The 17,980-nt window shown below is 41.7% G+C and overlaps 2 protein-coding genes and 1 non-coding gene across 4 annotated transcripts; all 3 read right to left on the bottom strand.

The window, feature by feature from the left end:
• Positions 1–1,763: 1,763 nt before the first annotated feature.
• Positions 1,764–5,405, bottom strand: LOC125242163 (peroxisomal membrane protein 11C-like). The gene is made up of 4 exons (XM_048150875.1): positions 5,324–5,405; positions 4,574–4,738; positions 3,176–3,360; positions 1,764–2,474 (listed from the first exon to the last, which is right to left on the bottom strand). The coding sequence occupies exons 1-4, from the start codon at positions 5,381–5,383 to the stop codon at positions 2,216–2,218; spliced, it is 669 nt and encodes a 222-aa protein (XP_048006832.1). The 5' UTR covers positions 5,384–5,405; the 3' UTR covers positions 1,764–2,215.
• A 736-nt stretch (positions 5,406–6,141) lies between these two features.
• LOC125242282 (peroxisomal membrane protein 11C-like) lies at positions 6,142–17,917 on the bottom strand. Of its 2 annotated transcripts, none has more exons than XM_048151044.1 (5): positions 17,690–17,917; positions 15,763–15,927; positions 14,715–14,902; positions 12,269–12,393; positions 6,142–7,864 (listed from the first exon to the last, which is right to left on the bottom strand). In XM_048151044.1, exons 1-5 carry the CDS (start codon positions 17,747–17,749, stop codon positions 7,707–7,709), a joined length of 696 nt encoding a protein of 231 aa, XP_048007001.1. In that variant the 5' UTR covers positions 17,750–17,917; the 3' UTR covers positions 6,142–7,706. The 2 variants fall into 2 exon arrangements, with proteins under 2 accessions (XP_048007001.1, XP_048007002.1); XM_048151045.1 differs by lacking the exon at positions 17,690–17,917 and adding an exon at positions 17,256–17,423.
• On the bottom strand, positions 14,457–14,530 carry Trnas-cga. The gene has a single exon. It is a non-coding gene; the product is annotated as a tRNA-Ser (tRNA).
• Positions 17,918–17,980: the final 63 nt, after the last annotated feature.

Below are 17,980 nucleotides of genomic sequence, written 5' to 3' on the forward strand. Positions count from 1 at the left end.
TCCCAGAGGGGTAGGCAGAGATCACGGATTTCCATTTACTACGATCCTGACAAACCACTTTTGCTTCACACACTTTCATAACGTTTCTCATACACGCTCGTCGGTTTCGAGTACTTCTGACCTGGCCTTTTTGCAATATTTCCCCGATTTGAACAAGAAAAGTTCGCCTAGGTCTTCCACTTCCAACTGACCCTTCCACTCTTTTTTCATATACTTTCTTCGTTACTATCCTCTCATCCATCCTCTCTACATGCCCGAACCACCTTAACATACCCATCTCAATCTTTGTCACCACATCTACATCCACTCCACACTTCTCTCTTATCACGCTATTTCTGATCCTATCACTCAACTTCACACCAGCCATGCTTCTTAAGGCTCTCATTTCCACGTCATTCCCTTGACTTTGATGATATCTTTACATTATATGTGTGTAAATATTACTGTCTCGCTCGTACACCAGCAGCAATATTAGTAGGTAGGTATATACGTAGGAAATAAGAAGTAACAAGCCGATGTATAAAGTTCTTCGTACTAGCGTCCTTACTTTAACACCTTTGCAACTAAGAACCCGCCAGGTAGGCACTCGTGAACTTTGCTCGGACAACCCGCTAGGTGGGTTCTCTCCTTTAGGCACTGGTCCCACCGCGAGCTAGTAAGCTGTGAGCTATCGGCTATAAAAACGAACAAAAGATAAGCACTCCCGTGTAAATAAAACAGACACGGCGATATTTATAGTTATACTCGCCCAGCGGTGAGCTATCAAAATCGCCGTGTCTGGGAGTGCTTATCTTTTGTTCGTTTTTATAGCCGATAGCTCACAGCTTACTAGGTCGCGGTGGGACCAGTGCCTTAGGCACTCTGCTCACCGCTGGGCGAGTAGCTATAAACATCGCCGTGTCTCTTTTATTGACACGGGAGTGATTATCTCTTGTTCGTTTTATAGCCTATAGCTCATAGTTTACTAGCTTGCGGTGGGACCAGTGCCTTATGCTGCTTTCCGCGCGCGCGTACAACGCGTAAACTTAAATAGGTTTTTTTTAACCAAAGTTTAGGTAAACCCTTTTTGTTATATTGTAATCTAATGTGATATAGATCTCGTTGAATTAAATTTTCGGACAAAGCATAATATATGTGTTATGATAATAAAAGATGATTACTACTAATACTTATTTTATTTTAACTTAAATTTATTTTATAATTTACATGACACGATCGTGTAAGAAATGTATGAGTTGTTGATCTACAACTAGTTTACTATAATTTTTGGCCTTATTAACCTACACAATACTTACACATCCAAAAATGTATCTACAAGAAATAATGTATCAGTTTACTGTACCTACATATTTGGTAAGGTAACGACCCTTGGGCACTAAAAATTGAGTGCTTATGTGATATAAAACATCATGAACTCACGCCAGATATAGTATTTTATGCAACTGGTGGTTAAAAGAGGTCAAAAAAGGTGAGTGGCGTGGGTAACAATTTGAGGCGAAGCCGAAAATTGTTAATAAAGACGCCACGAGCATTTTTTGACTCAGTTAAACACCGTTGCAACGTCATGCTCCACGGCAGCGCCACCTTAGCTTTGATGAACATAAACATATGGGAAAATATCTATATAAAGTCTATAAAATTCTAGACTAGTTAAAAAAATATCTATGTTTCTAGTTTCGTCGTGAGCTCTTATACATTGTGGCGCTGCTGTAGAGCATACTCCACAGCAGCGCCACCATAAAATATCAATTACTGCATATGGTACAGGCACGTATATGGCTTCAAATAATTCTATAACAATTCTATATTGACCTTGCTTACGAAATCCCTACTTTTATTTTGCATTTAGGAAAATACGATGCCACAAACCTTTTGTAAGAAATAATTATCGCAGCGCCTTATTGAAAATCTCGGCAAAATTGTTAATGTGTTTGCCTTGATTTTTATTTAAATGAGCTATTGCACGCATGCGGACCGTGAGTTATAGAAAAATCGTTCTCCCAAGGGAATAATGAAATTTCTTGTACCGTACTTAACTTTTTACATCTATTTACATATTTTTTACATTGCGAATGTGATGAAAAACATTGTGTGTAATTCGGGGAGTATGAATATTACTAATTCGAGTCATTAAATCGCTCCGGCAAGCCGTCGCGATTTAACTTACTCTCGTTACTAATATTCAACTTCCTCCCCTTGTTGCATTGTCTTAATGCTATCGCGGCGCGAGTCTCTTTCCATGGTAATGAGCGACCAATCCCAACACAGCTGACGCTGTAGCTATACCGCTCCCGTGCTCCAATGAGAGCCGGCCGCCCCACAGCCAGCCAATGGGAAGCCAGGATCCGAAATGAACTACATCCAGGAACAGCTTGGTGGATAAGAGTGACGCCTGCGTGAAGCGAGCGGGCGCGCATTTGCGGGGGTGGGGGGATTTCAGCTCTGTAGCGGCGACGTGCAGCGCTTTTATTGACCTGAAATTATAGTAAGGTTATATTTGGATAGTGTTAAAAATTATATTTGTAAACGCGTTTAGATGTCCGTAGAGAAACACGACATTTTTGATAATTATGAAAAATAAGGTGCAACGACTTGGAAACCTTTTATCCAAATTGGTGGGAAAGCGCAATAGGATTGAGTGGGGGAAAAGTGGGGAGGTCTTTGCCCAGCATTGGTCTACAGGTTATGGGCCCGTTTTCTTGTACTCTAAGATAAAACCTGTTTAGGAAGTTATTTTGATTTGCAATCAAAAATACGACACGACTTCATCCGGGATCCCATGAAAAAATTAAACTGGGTCGTGTGCGGTTATTATTATTTTGATATAAATGTTTATTGTATATATAAATATATATTATTTATGTATTTAGGTATACGTATTGCATTCATTTTTAGAGTAGGGATGTATATTATGTGTATATATATATATACCGATGCACTTTAGTTGTGTTTGTCTACCATCTATTTTCCTCTCTCAGTTATTCTAAGGTTAGCTGGAAAAGATCCCTTAGATAAGCTCGCCTTTGTACATAACCGTTATAATTATTCTCTGTAAATGTAATTTGTTCTGTACAATAAAGTGTTTACTACTACTACTACTACTACTACTACTGCTACTAAAATTAAAACGCCTAGTCACAAAGGGCTCGAGATTTTTACAAACATCAAGTCTTACCTAACAAACCCAACGGCAGAGATCAACAGCCACAGCGTCTTGTGTGCCGTCCGCAGCTTATAGTCCAGGTCTTGGGATAACGTGAGGAGACCTGTATCCAGCAGCCAGACTAACTTCTCGGCCTGCAGGAAAGCGAGGGTCACCGCACTGCTGGCGACGCCTAGAGCGCCCCAGAACGGACCTTCCTGGGAAAAAAACGAAAAGTTTAGGAGAGTCCTTTCAATTTTAACTATAACGCCCAAAAACGACGGGGTGTTATAAGCGACGGCTGTCTGTGTGTGTGCTGTCTGTGGCATCGTGCGAATGAAAAGAACCCATCGATTTGTGTCTTTTTGTCTGAAATGAGTTAGTCGGGAGTGTTCTAGCCGTGTTTCATGAAAATCGGTCTAGGTACCTACTATGTCGCGGTCGGGGGTTTTTTCAAAACTCCCGTAATTTTCTCACGTTATAAGTATTTAAAAATATTTTAAAAGCGGGTTACTCACGTATTAAGTCAGTCAGCAGCCGCGCGCGCAGAGCTAGCGCCCGCAGTATGCGCCGCGCTCTCAACGTGTAGAGGCGGGGTCGTTACTCTTGAGAAAGCTCCTCGGAAATGGAGCGAAACATGTCGAACGTTACGTGAGTAACACGCTTAAAATATTTTTTAAAAAGTCCTGTCAAATCAGATACAAACCGATTGAGTGCCGTCCGGCGGAGGACTATACCGAGCTTCGACTACAGGCGAACGGGAATAGCGGGATCCACACAGAGCGTGACATGTCGCGAGGCAATATGCTCGCGCGGCAAATGTCAAACGTAGACGTGCCTTGGTCGAGCGAGACAGGTTGCTCGGCCGAGCAAAACGCACGCACTGCCTCGGCCGAGGCACGGCGTTTGCCACACAAGGAAATTGCCTTGCGACGTTCCTCGCTCTGTGTGGACCCGGCTACTAGATAATCAACTTCACTTACATTTTCCTACGCAAGACATTATTGCATTGGCTAAGCTGATGGCTGCAGTCTTGGCGTCTTTGGAAAGACTTTCCGATGACGGCCACTGCAGTCGTCTATAGCGATCAAATGGTTCCATATTGGTATTGGTTTGACCACCGGTCTGGCTCAGTCGGTAGTGACCCTGCCTGCTGAGCCGCGGTCCTGGGTTCGAATCCCGGTAAGGGCATTTATTTGTGTGATGAGCACAGGTATTTGTTTCTGAGTCATGGATGTTTTCTATGTATATAAGTATGTATTTATCTATTTAAGTATGTATATCGTCGCTTAATACCCATAGTGTAAGTTTTGCTTAGTTTGGGGCTAAGTTGATCTGTGTAAGGTGTCCCCCAATATTTATTTATTTATTTATATTGGGCTCACTTGCTTCCCTAAGCCATACGTAAATACCTAAATGCCTTGCTCTTACCTGCTTCCCCAAACCACAGGTGAATGCCGCACGCAACGCAGCCGCATCATCAAACAGACGTAAAGTTGCGCGTGCGCCGGCCAGCCGAGCGCTAGCTCCAAGTAGAGGCTTGCTCTGCGTTCGCGCACCCCATAGTTTGAGCGCGTAGCTTGCTAGGGACACTACCTGAAAAAGACGTAAACGTATGTTCTCAGAACAGTCTTAGTACTCGTAGAACGTATACATTTATCCAAGCCAAAGTAAAGAATGTAAAGATAATGAAAAAATCGTAACGCTCATACAGAATAAGGGTACCTAAGTACCTACATTTAAAAAATTAGCTGGGAAATGCTATAAGCACTTCTTCTAATCTATGATAACACGTGTAGACAAGTTAGATTTAGAGAGCATAGAGATAAACCATATCATAGAATTAGAATATCCGCATTTTAGATAACTCGAGAGAGAGAAATGTAATATGCAGACAAATAGGGACCAGTTTAAAATGAACTACGAGCGTCGACTGTCGAGAGTTTAAAAACGGAATCTTGAGCGTTGCAAGCGTTTCAATGCACGATAGTTAGACAAATATTGATATTGAGACAAACACTGTAATCAATCAATTAACATCACAATTATCAATATGCGGAAACATCACAATTTGCATTAAATTCAATCTTGTTGATAAAATATAACTTGCTCGTTTGGTTTTGTAGAATAAAATAAAGTTGTTGTGGTTCTTTACAAGCTTTAGTCTCAAAAATAACTCACCTTATCCCGATTAGCATGGACTTGCAGAAGATCGCAAAACTCGTCCACCACTTCGCGCATCTTACCCAAATTGTACTATCAGTAAATAAAAGAATGTACTATCAGTAAATATCTCTGACGTTTATCATTGCGATAAGATGCCCTTTGCTATTACTACTGGTCTTTGAGATTAGGATTATCTGCTGATAATGATGTAATGGTTTGTAGCACTTGTGAACTTAGAAGGTGTTGTAGACACTTGGGATAGATTAGAAAGGCTCCGAGTTCATATAGTAAAGACTTTTCAAATCATATGTTCGAAAAAGGGCTTTTTGAAAGGATTACCTTGACCTGATAAAACTTGTCATTTGAAAAATTATAGGTGAATTCATAAGAGCTGTCACGAAAGGGAAACATGGTAAATGAAAATATGCATGTGTGTCACAAACTTAAGCCCAAGAGATCAAACAATAATTTGGAATTAAACAATAAGCTAAATGGTTAACATTTAATCCATATTCAGACAAGTCCGCATAACATAACGCGCCCTGTGTTACGGCTCAGCCACGACATTGGTCTAAGCGCGGCGGCCATACATTGGAGCGAGACACAGCGATGGGACTTTTCATTCGCACGTATGGCTGCCGTTCGCCGCTCTCGCTCTTAGACCAATGTCGTGGCTGGGGCGTTATGTGTGACCGCGCGCGCGAGCGTATTCAAAGCGCATCGCATGCGCCGCCGATCCGCTTTGAATACGTTCGCAATCGCCCTATGTTCGGCCGAGGCTTTATACAATGGTAACTCCGAGTTCTTGAAAGTTAAGTAAATGAAAAACAAAATAAGGTACTGTACATTTATTTCTGTTCCAAATATTTATCAGGTACCACATAATTAGGATATAGGTAATATTCCATATATTATAAATATCATACAAAACTTATTTTTACTTTATGTAAAAAAAAATACATGTGAAAAATCTGCGCAGAGTCAACAAAAAAACACTCCATACATTTTAAGTATCTATTGTGACTGAATTTTAGTAGAATGGATACATTTTTGTATCTTTAAATTTTTTTTCATTCTCCTAAAAATAAATATCTAGGGGACTACCCAAAATAACTCTACTAAATGCAAAAGTTTACAACTTGTGCATTTGAATTAGCGGTTCAAGTGGCAGGCCTTTGGCTATCCGCCATCAAAATTGATAAAATACATAAAAATAATTTCATCAGGTCAAATATAATGTATACTATAACAAGAGTGATAACAGTTTTCGTATATAAACAGCAGGTAAACATATTTAAATACAAATAATGATACATATATTATGTACTAACACTTACAGGTGTGTCTTTACAAAAGAGCTCAATTTTGTAAGAATTTCATGGATAAATAAACACTTTTGAAAAGACACTCCTCATTTATTTTGACATTATTTACAGAATAAACCCTCTGCACTGCGGGATAAAACGAGGCCGCATTTGAGTACCATCAGCTGAAAACCTAAACCAATGTAATAAAATGTATGTAACGAGGGTTTGGAGACCGTTACTTGAAGGCATTGAATATCACCGCTGGGAGCGTCAGTTTAGTTAGATGGAGTTTTTAAATCCAAATTATGCCTTCAAATTATTCTTGTCTATCAGAATTCATTGATTTCATAAAGACTTAGCAGAATTTCGAAATACTGTTCCCGTTGTTAAAAAATTACAGTAATCAGTAAAAAAAAATAGAAGCATGTATTACAAACCAAGATTATGACGACGATGAACCTTTTCACACTATTAAAATAATATCTCAATCACAATTTAGAATAAGGTACATAGGGGCAAATCTCGACTGGGGGGCAAATGTAACTGGTCCATTTTTTCCATGTTTTACAATGTTTACATTATTAAATAGAGTATCCACCGGTTATATATGGTAGGCGTGTTCAGTGGATACATGTAGAACTCATCATAGTGTAATAATGGAAAAAATGGATTAGTTACAATTGCCCCCCAGTCGAGATTTGCCCCTATGTACCTTACCTTTTTAAAATCACTACGCCATAGGTCACTTTCATTTTGAGCCCTATAACCAACAACAACAACCGAGTTTAGACAACAGTTGTGTTTGACAGTAGATTATGGGGTACAGCATCTATCTACTATAATGTACGTGTATAGTGTGATAAAACAATTTACAACAATTTCGTCAACGGATAAGAGCCGGCTATAGAAGCGGTTCTTATCCGTTGACGAAATTGTTGTAAATTGTTTTATCGCACTATACACGTAGATTATAGTACTCATTTCCAACCTTCTTTGAAAAATATCTTTAAATAAAATAGCAGGCCGATGATTTTGATTCGGCTAGGAGAGACGGTTGTTGTACAATATGTGTAGGTATAACCTTTCAGACTTTACTTCAAGAGTCGTTTCTTAGCGAAGTACATAGCGATGCCGATGACGGAGCTCGTAGTGGCGATGGCAGCGACCTTGGTGCTGCCGATGCGTTCTCCCCACAACCATCCTCCTGGTAAGCAGCTCACGGCGTGAGTTATGTCGAGGAGGAGTTTGCCTGAAAAATGTTATTTTCATTAGACCGTGATTACCTTATTGATTTTTATCGAGCTCCCGATATTCCCGATCAATATAAGTCTGCGTAGCACAACAATGTATTTGGTATTCTATTCTACTTATGATAAGGATCCATTTCGAATTATTAGTCATCTTTTTTAGGGTTCCGTAGTCAACTAGGAACCCTTATAGTTTCGCCATGTCTGTCTGCCCGTCCGTCCGTCCGCGGATAATCTCAGTGACTGTTCGCACTAGAAAGCTGAAATTTGATACCAATATGTACATCAATTACGCCGACAAAGTGGTAAAATAAAAAGTGAAAATAAATGTTTTTATAGGGTACCCCCCCCCCCCCCCTACATGTAAAGTGGGGACTGTTTTTTTTTCATTCCAACCCCAAAGTGTGATATATTGTTGGATAGGTATTTAAAAATTAATAAGGGTTTCCTAAAATCGTTTTTTGATAATATTAATATTTTCGGAAATAATCGCCCCTAAAGGAAAAAAAAGTGTGTGTGTGTGTCCCCCCCCAACTTTTGAACCATATATTTAAAACATATGAAAAAAATCACAAAAATAAAGACTTTCTAGGAAAATTGTTTTGAACTTGATAGGTTCAGTAGTTTTTGAGAAAAATAGGGAAAACTACGGAACCCTACACTGAGCGTGGCCCGACACGCTCTTGGCCGGTTTTTATCTGGTCTATTTAGTGGATTTTTGACCAATATATTCGCTATGTGCACGACTCAATCAATCAATCAAAATATTTATTCGTAATAAACTTAAAACTGCACAATATGCAAAAAAAGTATTACTAAAACTACAAATGTACAATGGATACTCGTGCGTGCTGTCCTCATTTTGTGGGCTTTTCCATCTTAAATTAAATACAAAAGCCGCCACTGTTGAACATGTCCAATTGTCCATTAGATTACATGTATTTTTGACAATTAGTGCCACTCTGTCACGCACGGTGCCAATATGCCAGCTATGCAATTTTACGAGAACCTTCTAACCCGATCTGTTCAACTCGCTCTCGAGAGTAAGAACGCCTTTAGGAATAGCTGGCCATATGGTAATTTTTTTTTTGAAATATAAACATAGCAACTGTAGGTATTTACCAGCGGTGACAGCTTGCAGTGTGAGCTGCACGTCCAGATTCCAGCGAGCCTCTGCGCCCCCTCCTTCACAAGAGTGCCGCAGACAGTCACGAATACACAACTGACGGTTCTGAGAGCCTGCACGTATAGTATATAGTATAGCTACACTAACCTGCGGTGACAGCTTGTAGTGTGAGCCGCACGTCCAGATTCCAGCGAGCCTCTGCGCCCCCTCCTTCACAAGAGTGCCGCAGACAGTCGCGACTCCACAACTGACGGTTCTGAGAGCCTGCACGTATATAGTATAGCTACACTAACCTGCGGTGACAGCTTGTAATGTGAGCCGCACGTCCAGATTCCGGCGAGCCTCTGCGCCCCCTCCTTCACAAGAGTGCCGCAGACAGTCGCGACTCCACAACTGACGGTTCTGAGAGCCTGCACGTATATAGTATAGCTAGCTACACTAACCTGCGGTGACAGCTTGTAGTGTGAGCCGCACGTCCAGATTCCAGCGAGCCTCTGCGCCCCCTCCTTCACAAGAGTGCCGCAGACAGTCGCGACTCCACAACTGACGGTTCTGAGAGCCTGCACGTATATAGTATAGCTACACTAACCTGCGGTGACAGCTTGTAGTGTGAGCCGCACGTCCAGATTCCAGCGAGCCTCTGCGCCCCCTCCTTCACAAGAGTGCCGCAGACAGTCGCGACTCCACAACTGACGGTTCTGAGAGCCTGCACGTATATAGTATAGCTACACTAACCTGCGGTGACAGCTTGTAGTGTGAGCCGCACGTCCAGATTCCAGCGAGCCTCTGCGCCCCTCCTTCACAAGAGTGCCGCAGACAGTCGCGACTCCACAACTGACGGTTCTGAGAGCCTGCACGTATAGTATATAGTATAGCTACACTAACCTGCGGTGACAGCTTGTAGTGTGAGCCGCACGTCCAGATTCCAGCGAGCCTCTGCGCCCCCTCCTTCACAAGAGTGCCGCAGACAGTCGCGACTCCACAACTGACGGTTATGAGAGCCTGCACGTATAGTATATAGTATAGCTACACTAACCTGCGGTGACAGCTTGTAGTGTGAGCCGCACGTCCAGATTCCGGCGAGCCTCTGCACCCCCTCCTTCACAAGAGTGCCGCAGACAGTCGCGACTCCACAACTGACGGTTATGAGAACCTGCACGTATAGTATATAGTATAGCTACACTAACCTGCGGTGACAGCTTGTAGTGTGAGCCGCACGTCCAGATTCCGGCGAGCCTCTGCACCCCCTCCTTCACAAGAGTGCCGCAGACAGTCGCGACTCCACAACTGACGGTTATGAGAACCTGCACGTATAGTATATAGTATAGCTACACTAACCTGCGGTGACAGCTTGTAGTGTGAGCCGCACGTCCAGATTCCGGCGAGCCTCTGCCCCCTCCTTCACAAGAGTGCCGCAGACAGTCGCGACTCCACAACTGACGGTTATGAGAACCTGCACGTATAGTATATAGTATAGCTACACTAACCTGCGGTGACAGCTTGTAGTGTGAGCCGCACGTCCAGATTCCGGCGAGCCTCTGCACTCCCTCCTTCACAAGAGTGCCGCAGACAGTCGCGACTCCACAACTGACGGTTATGAGAACCTGCACGTATAGTATATAGTATAGCTACACTAACCTGCGGTGACAGCTTGTAGTGTGAGCCGCACGTCCAGATTCCAGCGAGCCTCTGCACCCCCTCCTTCACAAGAGTGCCGCAGACAGTCACGACTCCACAACTGACGGTTATGAGAACCTGCACGTATAGTATATAGTATAGCTACACTAACCTGCGGTGACAGCTTGTAATGTGAGCCGCACGTCCAGATTCCGGCGAGCCTCTGCGCCCCCTCCTTCACAAGAGTGCCGCAGACAGTCGCGACTCCACAACTGACGGTTATGAGAACCTGCACGTATAGTATATAGTATAGCTACACTAACCTGCGGTGACAGCTTGTAGTGTGAGCCGCACGTCCAGATTCCAGCGAGCCTCTGCGCCCCCTCCTTCACAAGAGTGCCGCAGACAGTCGCGACTCCACAACTGACGGTTCTGAGAGCCTGCATGTATATAGTATAGCTACACTAACCTGCGGTGACAGCTTGTAGTGTGAGCCGCACGTCCAGATTCCAGCGAGCCTCTGCGCCCCCTCCTTCACAAGAGTGCTGCAGACAGTCGCGACTCCACAACTGACGGTTCTGAGAGCCTGCACGTATATAGTATAGCTACACTAACCTGCGGTGACAGCTTGTAGTGTGAGCCGCACGTCCAGATTCCAGCGAGCCTCTGCGCCCCCTCCTTCACAAGAGTGCCGCAGACAGTCGCGACTCCACAACTGACGGTTATGAGAGCCTGCACGTATAGTATATAGTATAGCTACACTAACCTGCGGTGACAGCTTGTAGTGTGAGCCGCACGTCCAGATTCCAGCGAGCCTCTGCGCCCCCTCCTTCACAAGAGTGCCGCAGACAGTCGCGACTCCACAACTGACGGTTATGAGAGCCTGCACGTATAGTATATAGTATAGCTACACTAACCTGCGGTGACAGCTTGTAGTGTGAGCCGCACGTCCAGATTCCGGCGAGCCTCTGCACCCCCTCCTTCACAAGAGTGCCGCAGACAGTCGCGACTCCACAACTGACGGTTATGAGAACCTGCACGTATATATAGTATAGCTACACTAACCTGCGGTGACAGCTTGTAGTGTGAGCCGCACGTCCAGATTCCGGCGAGCCTCTGCACCCCCTCCTTCACAAGAGTGCCGCAGACAGTCGCGACTCCACAACTGACGGTTATGAGAACCGCACGTATAGTATATAGTATAGCTACACTAACCTGCGGTGAAAGCTTGTAGTGTGAGCCGCACGTCCAGATTCCGGCGAGCCTCTGCACCCCCTCCTTCACAAGAGTGCCGCAGACAGTCGCGACTCCACAACTGACGGTTATGAGAACCTGCACGTATAGTATATAGTATAGCTACACTAACCTGCGGTGACAGCTTGTAGTGTGAGCCGCACGTCCAGATTCCGGCGAGCCTCTGCACCCCCTCCTTCACAAGAGTGCCGCAGACAGTCGCGACTCCACAACTGACGGTTATGAGAACCTGCACGTATAGTATATAGTATAGCTACACTAACCTGCGGTGACAGCTTGTAGTGTGAGCCGCACGTCCAGATTCCAGCGAGCCTCTGCACCCCCTCCTTCACAAGAGTGCCGCAGACAGTCGCGACTCCACAACTGACGGTTCTGAGAGCCTGCACGTATATAGTATAGTTACACTAACCTGCGGTGACAGCTTGTAATGTGAGCCGCACGTCCAGATTCCGGCGAGCCTCTGCGCCCCCTCCTTCACAAGAGTGCCGCAGACAGTCACGACTCCACCACAGCTGGCGGATGGCGCGAACGGTTCTGAAAACGTACACATGTGATTGTAAATATTGTAAAGTAGTACAATGACAATGAATAATAATGTCCCTTGAGTTGCAAGCGTTCATAGGTTACTGTAACCACTTTCCATCAGGCGGACTCACAGAGAACCTCCTATAGAGTAGCATTCTTGTATATTTTGTTCGCGATACGAGTCACCAGTGCCAGGGGTGCGAGGAGCGGGCGGGGAATGTGTTAAGCGCGCTGTGATTGGCCGTTTCAAGGGCGGCGGGCAGTCGCGCCAGATGAAAGGGACTGTCCCTCTACTGACGCGTAAGTGGCCAATGTAAGTTGACCTATGCCGGCTCTGAATAAATTATAAATATGACTTTTATGTGGAATGTAATGACGTCTGTTTTTAAATTTGAGCTTCTTATTACCTTTCCACACCATTTCACACTACAGGTGGACATCTTTAAGACATCAAAATACCCTTTTTCAATTTTTTTACTGCGAAAAACACGCGCTGCTTTCGGTCTGTTACTTGGTCGCTACTGATCGGGCACGGCGAGCGCCCGCGCTTATATCAGTGCAAATACTAGGAAGGCTGGCGACCGCGAGTCGTCTTGTAATGGATGTCTATAGGGGTTGGTCTGTGGGCGGACTGTACACTTGTTTGCTACCGACGTGGTATTAAAAAAATGTCGGTACACCCTGCTGCGCGAGAGTGCTAGGTCATTTTATGAATAGGTTCATTTATATTTTATTATTCATAGTGTGTCAACGATCATGTTCTATAGTTATATGCCTACTCTTTCGGATAGTTTCTTGTACTGCCCAATAAATAATCAACTGTCTTACTCGTTTATAACGATCAATTTAGCCAAAAAGTAATATTACCCTAACCAAGGTATAAAATGCTTTAAAAGTATAGTATATTTATAAACAGAAACCGGAATCTAATACTACTTGGTAAAATAAGTTATAATTTGTAAAACAACAGGTATGATAATGAGTAGGTATTTTTAAGCGTATGCATTTGGACATTGTTCTGATAATTTCGCAAATTGTTGACAATTAAGAGCTGATTAACTAATACTATAACCACAATACATATAACAAGTAAAATTGCATTAGAGAATTAGTTGGTCTAATGATATTTATATGGGATCTTCTAAATGTACCTTAAGTAAGATAATTTATATGAAATATTCACTTCGTAAAATGTACTCCATAGTTAATATCACCTTCAAAATGTCACGATATTTTTGAAATATAAAAATAGCTCAACAAATAGGTATAGGTACTTACCTAAAAAGTATTAAATTATTTTAGGACGTTAAGTACATTGTGTTCGTTATAAAGTAAGATCAAGAGGGCGCGTCGCACGCTAATAATAAAGAGGTATATGCACTTATTTGTCGTCATAGGTTTTGTGTTAATTGATACCTATTCATTTTCCAACCTTGACAAGACCTAAAACAAGACCCAAGAAAATAAAGAAACAGAACGCAATGAAAACATTTATTTTTTACTAGATTTTGCCCTCGGCTTCGCTCGCGTTAGCCAAGAGTGGCACTGAAACTTAGTAGTTCATGTGCTCTGCCTACCCCTTTATGGAATACATACGTGATTATATGTATGTATGTATGTAATACTTGGAGTACATAATTGGAGCATCCTGTATTTGGCCGAGCGCAAACCGGTCCGGCCAAAGCGGGCGGCTGCCAACAACAAGGAAAATAAGTGACAATAATTATATGCTATTACTTAAATGCTATTTGCGCTCAGTGCAATGCTGGCGGTTTCTTGTTTTGGTTATAATACGAGTATGTATAATGAATAGAATACCTACATAATTATATGATTGTTGCATTGTATAACATCTACCGCGGAATGGAATAGGTATCGAGACAAACCTTATTGGTTTAACGATACTATGTAAATTAATTAGAGATTTATGTTTGTAATTACCTAAAATAAATAATAAATAAATAATAATATGTATTGATAATAATATGTATGATTTATTTATTATTACCAAGATATACTTATAAACTGAAATAGATAACATACACTAAAGAAAAAGCGATCAAGTCCACTGGTGGCGAAGCCGGGAATCGAACCCGGGTCTCCAGCTATCGCGGCTGACGTGTTCGACCGCTACACCACCCCGACCGCCGAGGTACCCGTCGAAATTTCTCTAGTGTATGTTATCTCTGAAGGCTAGGCGCCTTTGACCAACTCTAAGGGCGAGCAATTTGTGCTTGCACCTCCTATATGAATCCTTTTGCAGGATTACGATATAGCGAGAGAGATGGTGCTGCCATCTATCGATGTAGGGGGATGTAGGATATACTTACTGCAGTAGAGATATGTAGAGACTCGCAGTCCACAGCGCCGTACTGACGACGTCTAATCGCTCCGCCGTTTCATCCGACAGCTTCAAAACGCCTACTTCTTGCAGCCAACACGCCTTCTCCACGGGCAGGAAGGCTTGGTCAACCATGTTGGCTAGGACGCCGAGCGCTGCTGCCATTGTTGAGGACTCCTGGAGATTCAATTTATATTATAATTATAGTGTGAATAGTATGTATCGCGTCTTAAAATGTATGTACACCAGGGCAAGTATGATCGCGCGGTAAATGATAAAACGTGACCATGAAAGTTTCCGGAAAAATACGAAGGAAACCCTTTTCGCACTATATCTGTAGAGTTTGGTGAGACTACTGGACTAGCAAATTTAACCTAATATGTAATCCATTCTCCACATGAATTAATAAATCATTTCATTTCAAATTATTAATACTTAAAGGATATCCTTTATCATTCAGCTTTTAGTAAACAAAAACGACTGCAAGAATCAATTCAAATTATGTGAAAAAGTACCTACCTTGTTGAAGTCTAATCCAAGCCAGTATTTTTTCTGCTTCTAATTTTTACATCAACAACAAAACAGCGGCAATACATGAACGACTCAGATTTTCTATAGTTTTAACCAGGCTTTAAAGTCATCTTTTCGTATTTTTTCTGTAATCTGAGTATTCATGCTAGTACTTACATGGCGACCCAGCCCGTAGTTATGTGTGTCGTATCATGGGGATATCGTCGGAAAGTCGCAGCATCATGCGTGCGTTGGATAAATGGGAATCTGCCTTCTGCCAGGTTTTCTCACCTTACTATTTCAGCTCTAACAGGCTACTCTAACGGGATAGTAATGTAAACTACTCACATGGCGACCCAGCCCACACTTGTAGGTGTGTCATCATGGGGATATCGTCGAAGAGTCGCAGCATCATACGTGCATTAGACAGACGGGAACCTGCCGCCTGACATGGCTTCTAACCCTACAACTTCAGCAGGTAGCCGGTTACTCTCACTTAAAATGAGTTAATAATGTAAACTACTTACATGGCGACCAAGCCCGTAGTTGTAGGTGTGTCGTATCATGGGGATATCATCGAAGAGTCGCAGCATCATGCGTGCGTTGGAGAGACGGGAACCTGCCGTCTGCCATGGCTTCTCGCCCTTTATACAGCCATATAACTTCAATGTGTAGCATGCTAGTCTGACCACCTGGGAATGGGAAGAAAATACATTTTATTCATTTATCACCAGTTTTATATAACTAAAAGTTTACATAAGATTGGCTGGAAAGACTGGAAATTCGATTAGAATACACATATTAAGTGTCAACAATTACTACATAGTATAAAACAAAGACTGGAAATTTCTCTGTCCCATATGTATGCTTAAATCTTTAAAATTACAACGGATTTGATGCGGTTTTTTTTAATAGATAGAGTGATTGTAGGGGAAGGTTTACATGTAGGTATAGTACCCGTGCGAAGCCGGGGCGGGTCGCTAGTTAACTATATTTTATTCATAGTGAGAGAAGCAATATCTGTATTTAGGTTCTGATTTGTTTTTCATGCTTAAAAAATTTAAATAATGCACAATAAGCTACTTGACCCTTTTTTAAAGTCTGTTTTATATGAATAAGTACTGTGCAATTAACCGAAATAAAATATTACCATATTTTATTATGACCTAAAAACAGCAAAAAATATTATTAAAGTATACTTTTACGTAATCAGGCGAAAACAACACAGTCATGTTAATCTATAGATTATCTGTGCATCAGGTCATTCCATTCGAAAACAACATTTTCTGACTTTTGAGTATATATGAGTATTATAAAGTTCATTATATCAGTCATTGTTTTGACATGAAGTAAGTTCGAATTCGATGACGTCACTACATCGCTGACAGCGTTTTCGGTGGGCAAAGAAAAATACACATATTTTTTATCGAAAATACGTAGGCATCATATACTTTTAATACCCGAAATCTATAAATATTGTTTTTTTTATGTCAAATACTACAGAAGACAATCATGTTATGTGCCAAATTCGATATGAGTCTAGTAGCCTATAATAATACATGTACATGCTTAAAATAACATTTGCTGCAAATACTACTTTTCATGTGAATATGACTGTCATCTATTTAACCTTTTTCAATATATCTGAAGAATAAAAAGAAACCAATGTCCTTTTTACAATTCATTCATAGATACTGTATTATACTGGCCCACCGTAATACAGTCTATACTAGTACGGGGGTCATAAATGCACTTTCTTAACTTTGTCTTCGTTTTTACCATAGTTATAGTTACGACAAATAAAAATGTAAGTAGTTTAAGCTCTTTTTCTGGCACAATAAAAATTTTTTTATTTATTATCATTTAATGAGTCTTACTAAGAAATATAAACTAGCTGACCTTAGAAAACCAGTCTTCTGATACTGAACTCTGAAGTGGAATAGTATGTAGAAGATTTGATTTTTTAAACAAGGAGCAGCACTAACAACATAGATACGAATTATAGATTCAGATATCTCACCATTCCATAGTGGACATTTTCTTCATTTGCCTATTACTTATACTGTTTTCGTAGAATTAATAAAATGTTATATATTCAATATTTGTATTGAATACTTTCTAACAGTACCTACTTGCTAAAAGTGTAAACAAAAGCTTGTTAGTTTGGCAAACTAGCCCAGAATCATCTGAGTTTGAGAGTTGTGCAAACACTTCCTTATAAGAACTTTAAAAAATGTTGCTGTCCATTAGTGACATTTCGCAAGTTTGATCAGGTTATTGACTGACCGACCGGTTGAGCAAATATCAAAGTCTAACCAATTCCGCATTCTTAAATGCCCACACACCGCCGTAATAAAAAGGTGCAATTATCAAATTTTTGCAAACATACACCTAGATTATCTTTACAGATTAGAGCAGTGATATGCCAAATATGTTCCTAATAACAACCCTTACCTTGTCCCGTCCATTGTAACTGTCTAAAAGTTCACAAATATCTTCAACAACGGAAGACATTGTATCACACTCGATACACTTAATATTTTCTAATCCTAACACAAAGCGAAAGTCTCACGCGACGTGTTATCGAATATACTCGCGGAGCCGACCGCGACACTGCCGATAGCACTGATTTATCGTGATAACTGGATTCATTTCTCCATTCACCAACTGTGTAGACCTTGATTTCGAAAGGTTATGATACAGCTGATTTTGACATTTTTGACGTATGTTGACAACACACGTTGA

This window comes from Leguminivora glycinivorella, chromosome 2 (assembly GCF_023078275.1).
Source record: "Leguminivora glycinivorella isolate SPB_JAAS2020 chromosome 2, LegGlyc_1.1, whole genome shotgun sequence".
NCBI lineage: Eukaryota > Metazoa > Arthropoda > Insecta > Lepidoptera > Tortricidae > Leguminivora > Leguminivora glycinivorella.

What these genes read in the sequence shown, in the direction of transcription:
- LOC125242163 (XM_048150875.1), bottom strand. Translation starts at nt 5,383, where the DNA reads ATGCGCGAAGTGGTGGACGAGTTTTGCGATCTTCTGCAAGTCCATGCT. An exon ending in TCCATGCTAATCGGGATAAG is followed by an intron (nt 4,739 to 5,323) that starts GTGAGTTATTTT and finishes CGTCTTTTTCAG; the next exon opens with GTAGTGTCCCTAGCAAGCTA. An exon ending in TCTGCCGTTGGGTTTGTTAG is followed by an intron (nt 2,475 to 3,175) that starts GTAAGACTTGAT and finishes CTATAATTTCAG; the next exon opens with GTCAATAAAAGCGCTGCACG.
- LOC125242282 (XM_048151044.1), bottom strand. Translation starts at nt 17,749, where the DNA reads ATGTCTTCCGTTGTTGAAGATATTTGTGAACTTTTAGACAGTTACAAT. An exon ending in GTTACAATGGACGGGACAAG is followed by an intron (nt 15,928 to 17,689) that starts GTAAGGGTTGTT and finishes TCCCATTCCCAG; the next exon opens with GTGGTCAGACTAGCATGCTA. An exon ending in ATTACAAGCTGTCACCGCAG is followed by an intron (nt 7,865 to 12,268) that starts GTTAGTGTAACT and finishes AACATTTTTCAG; the next exon opens with GCAAACTCCTCCTCGACATA.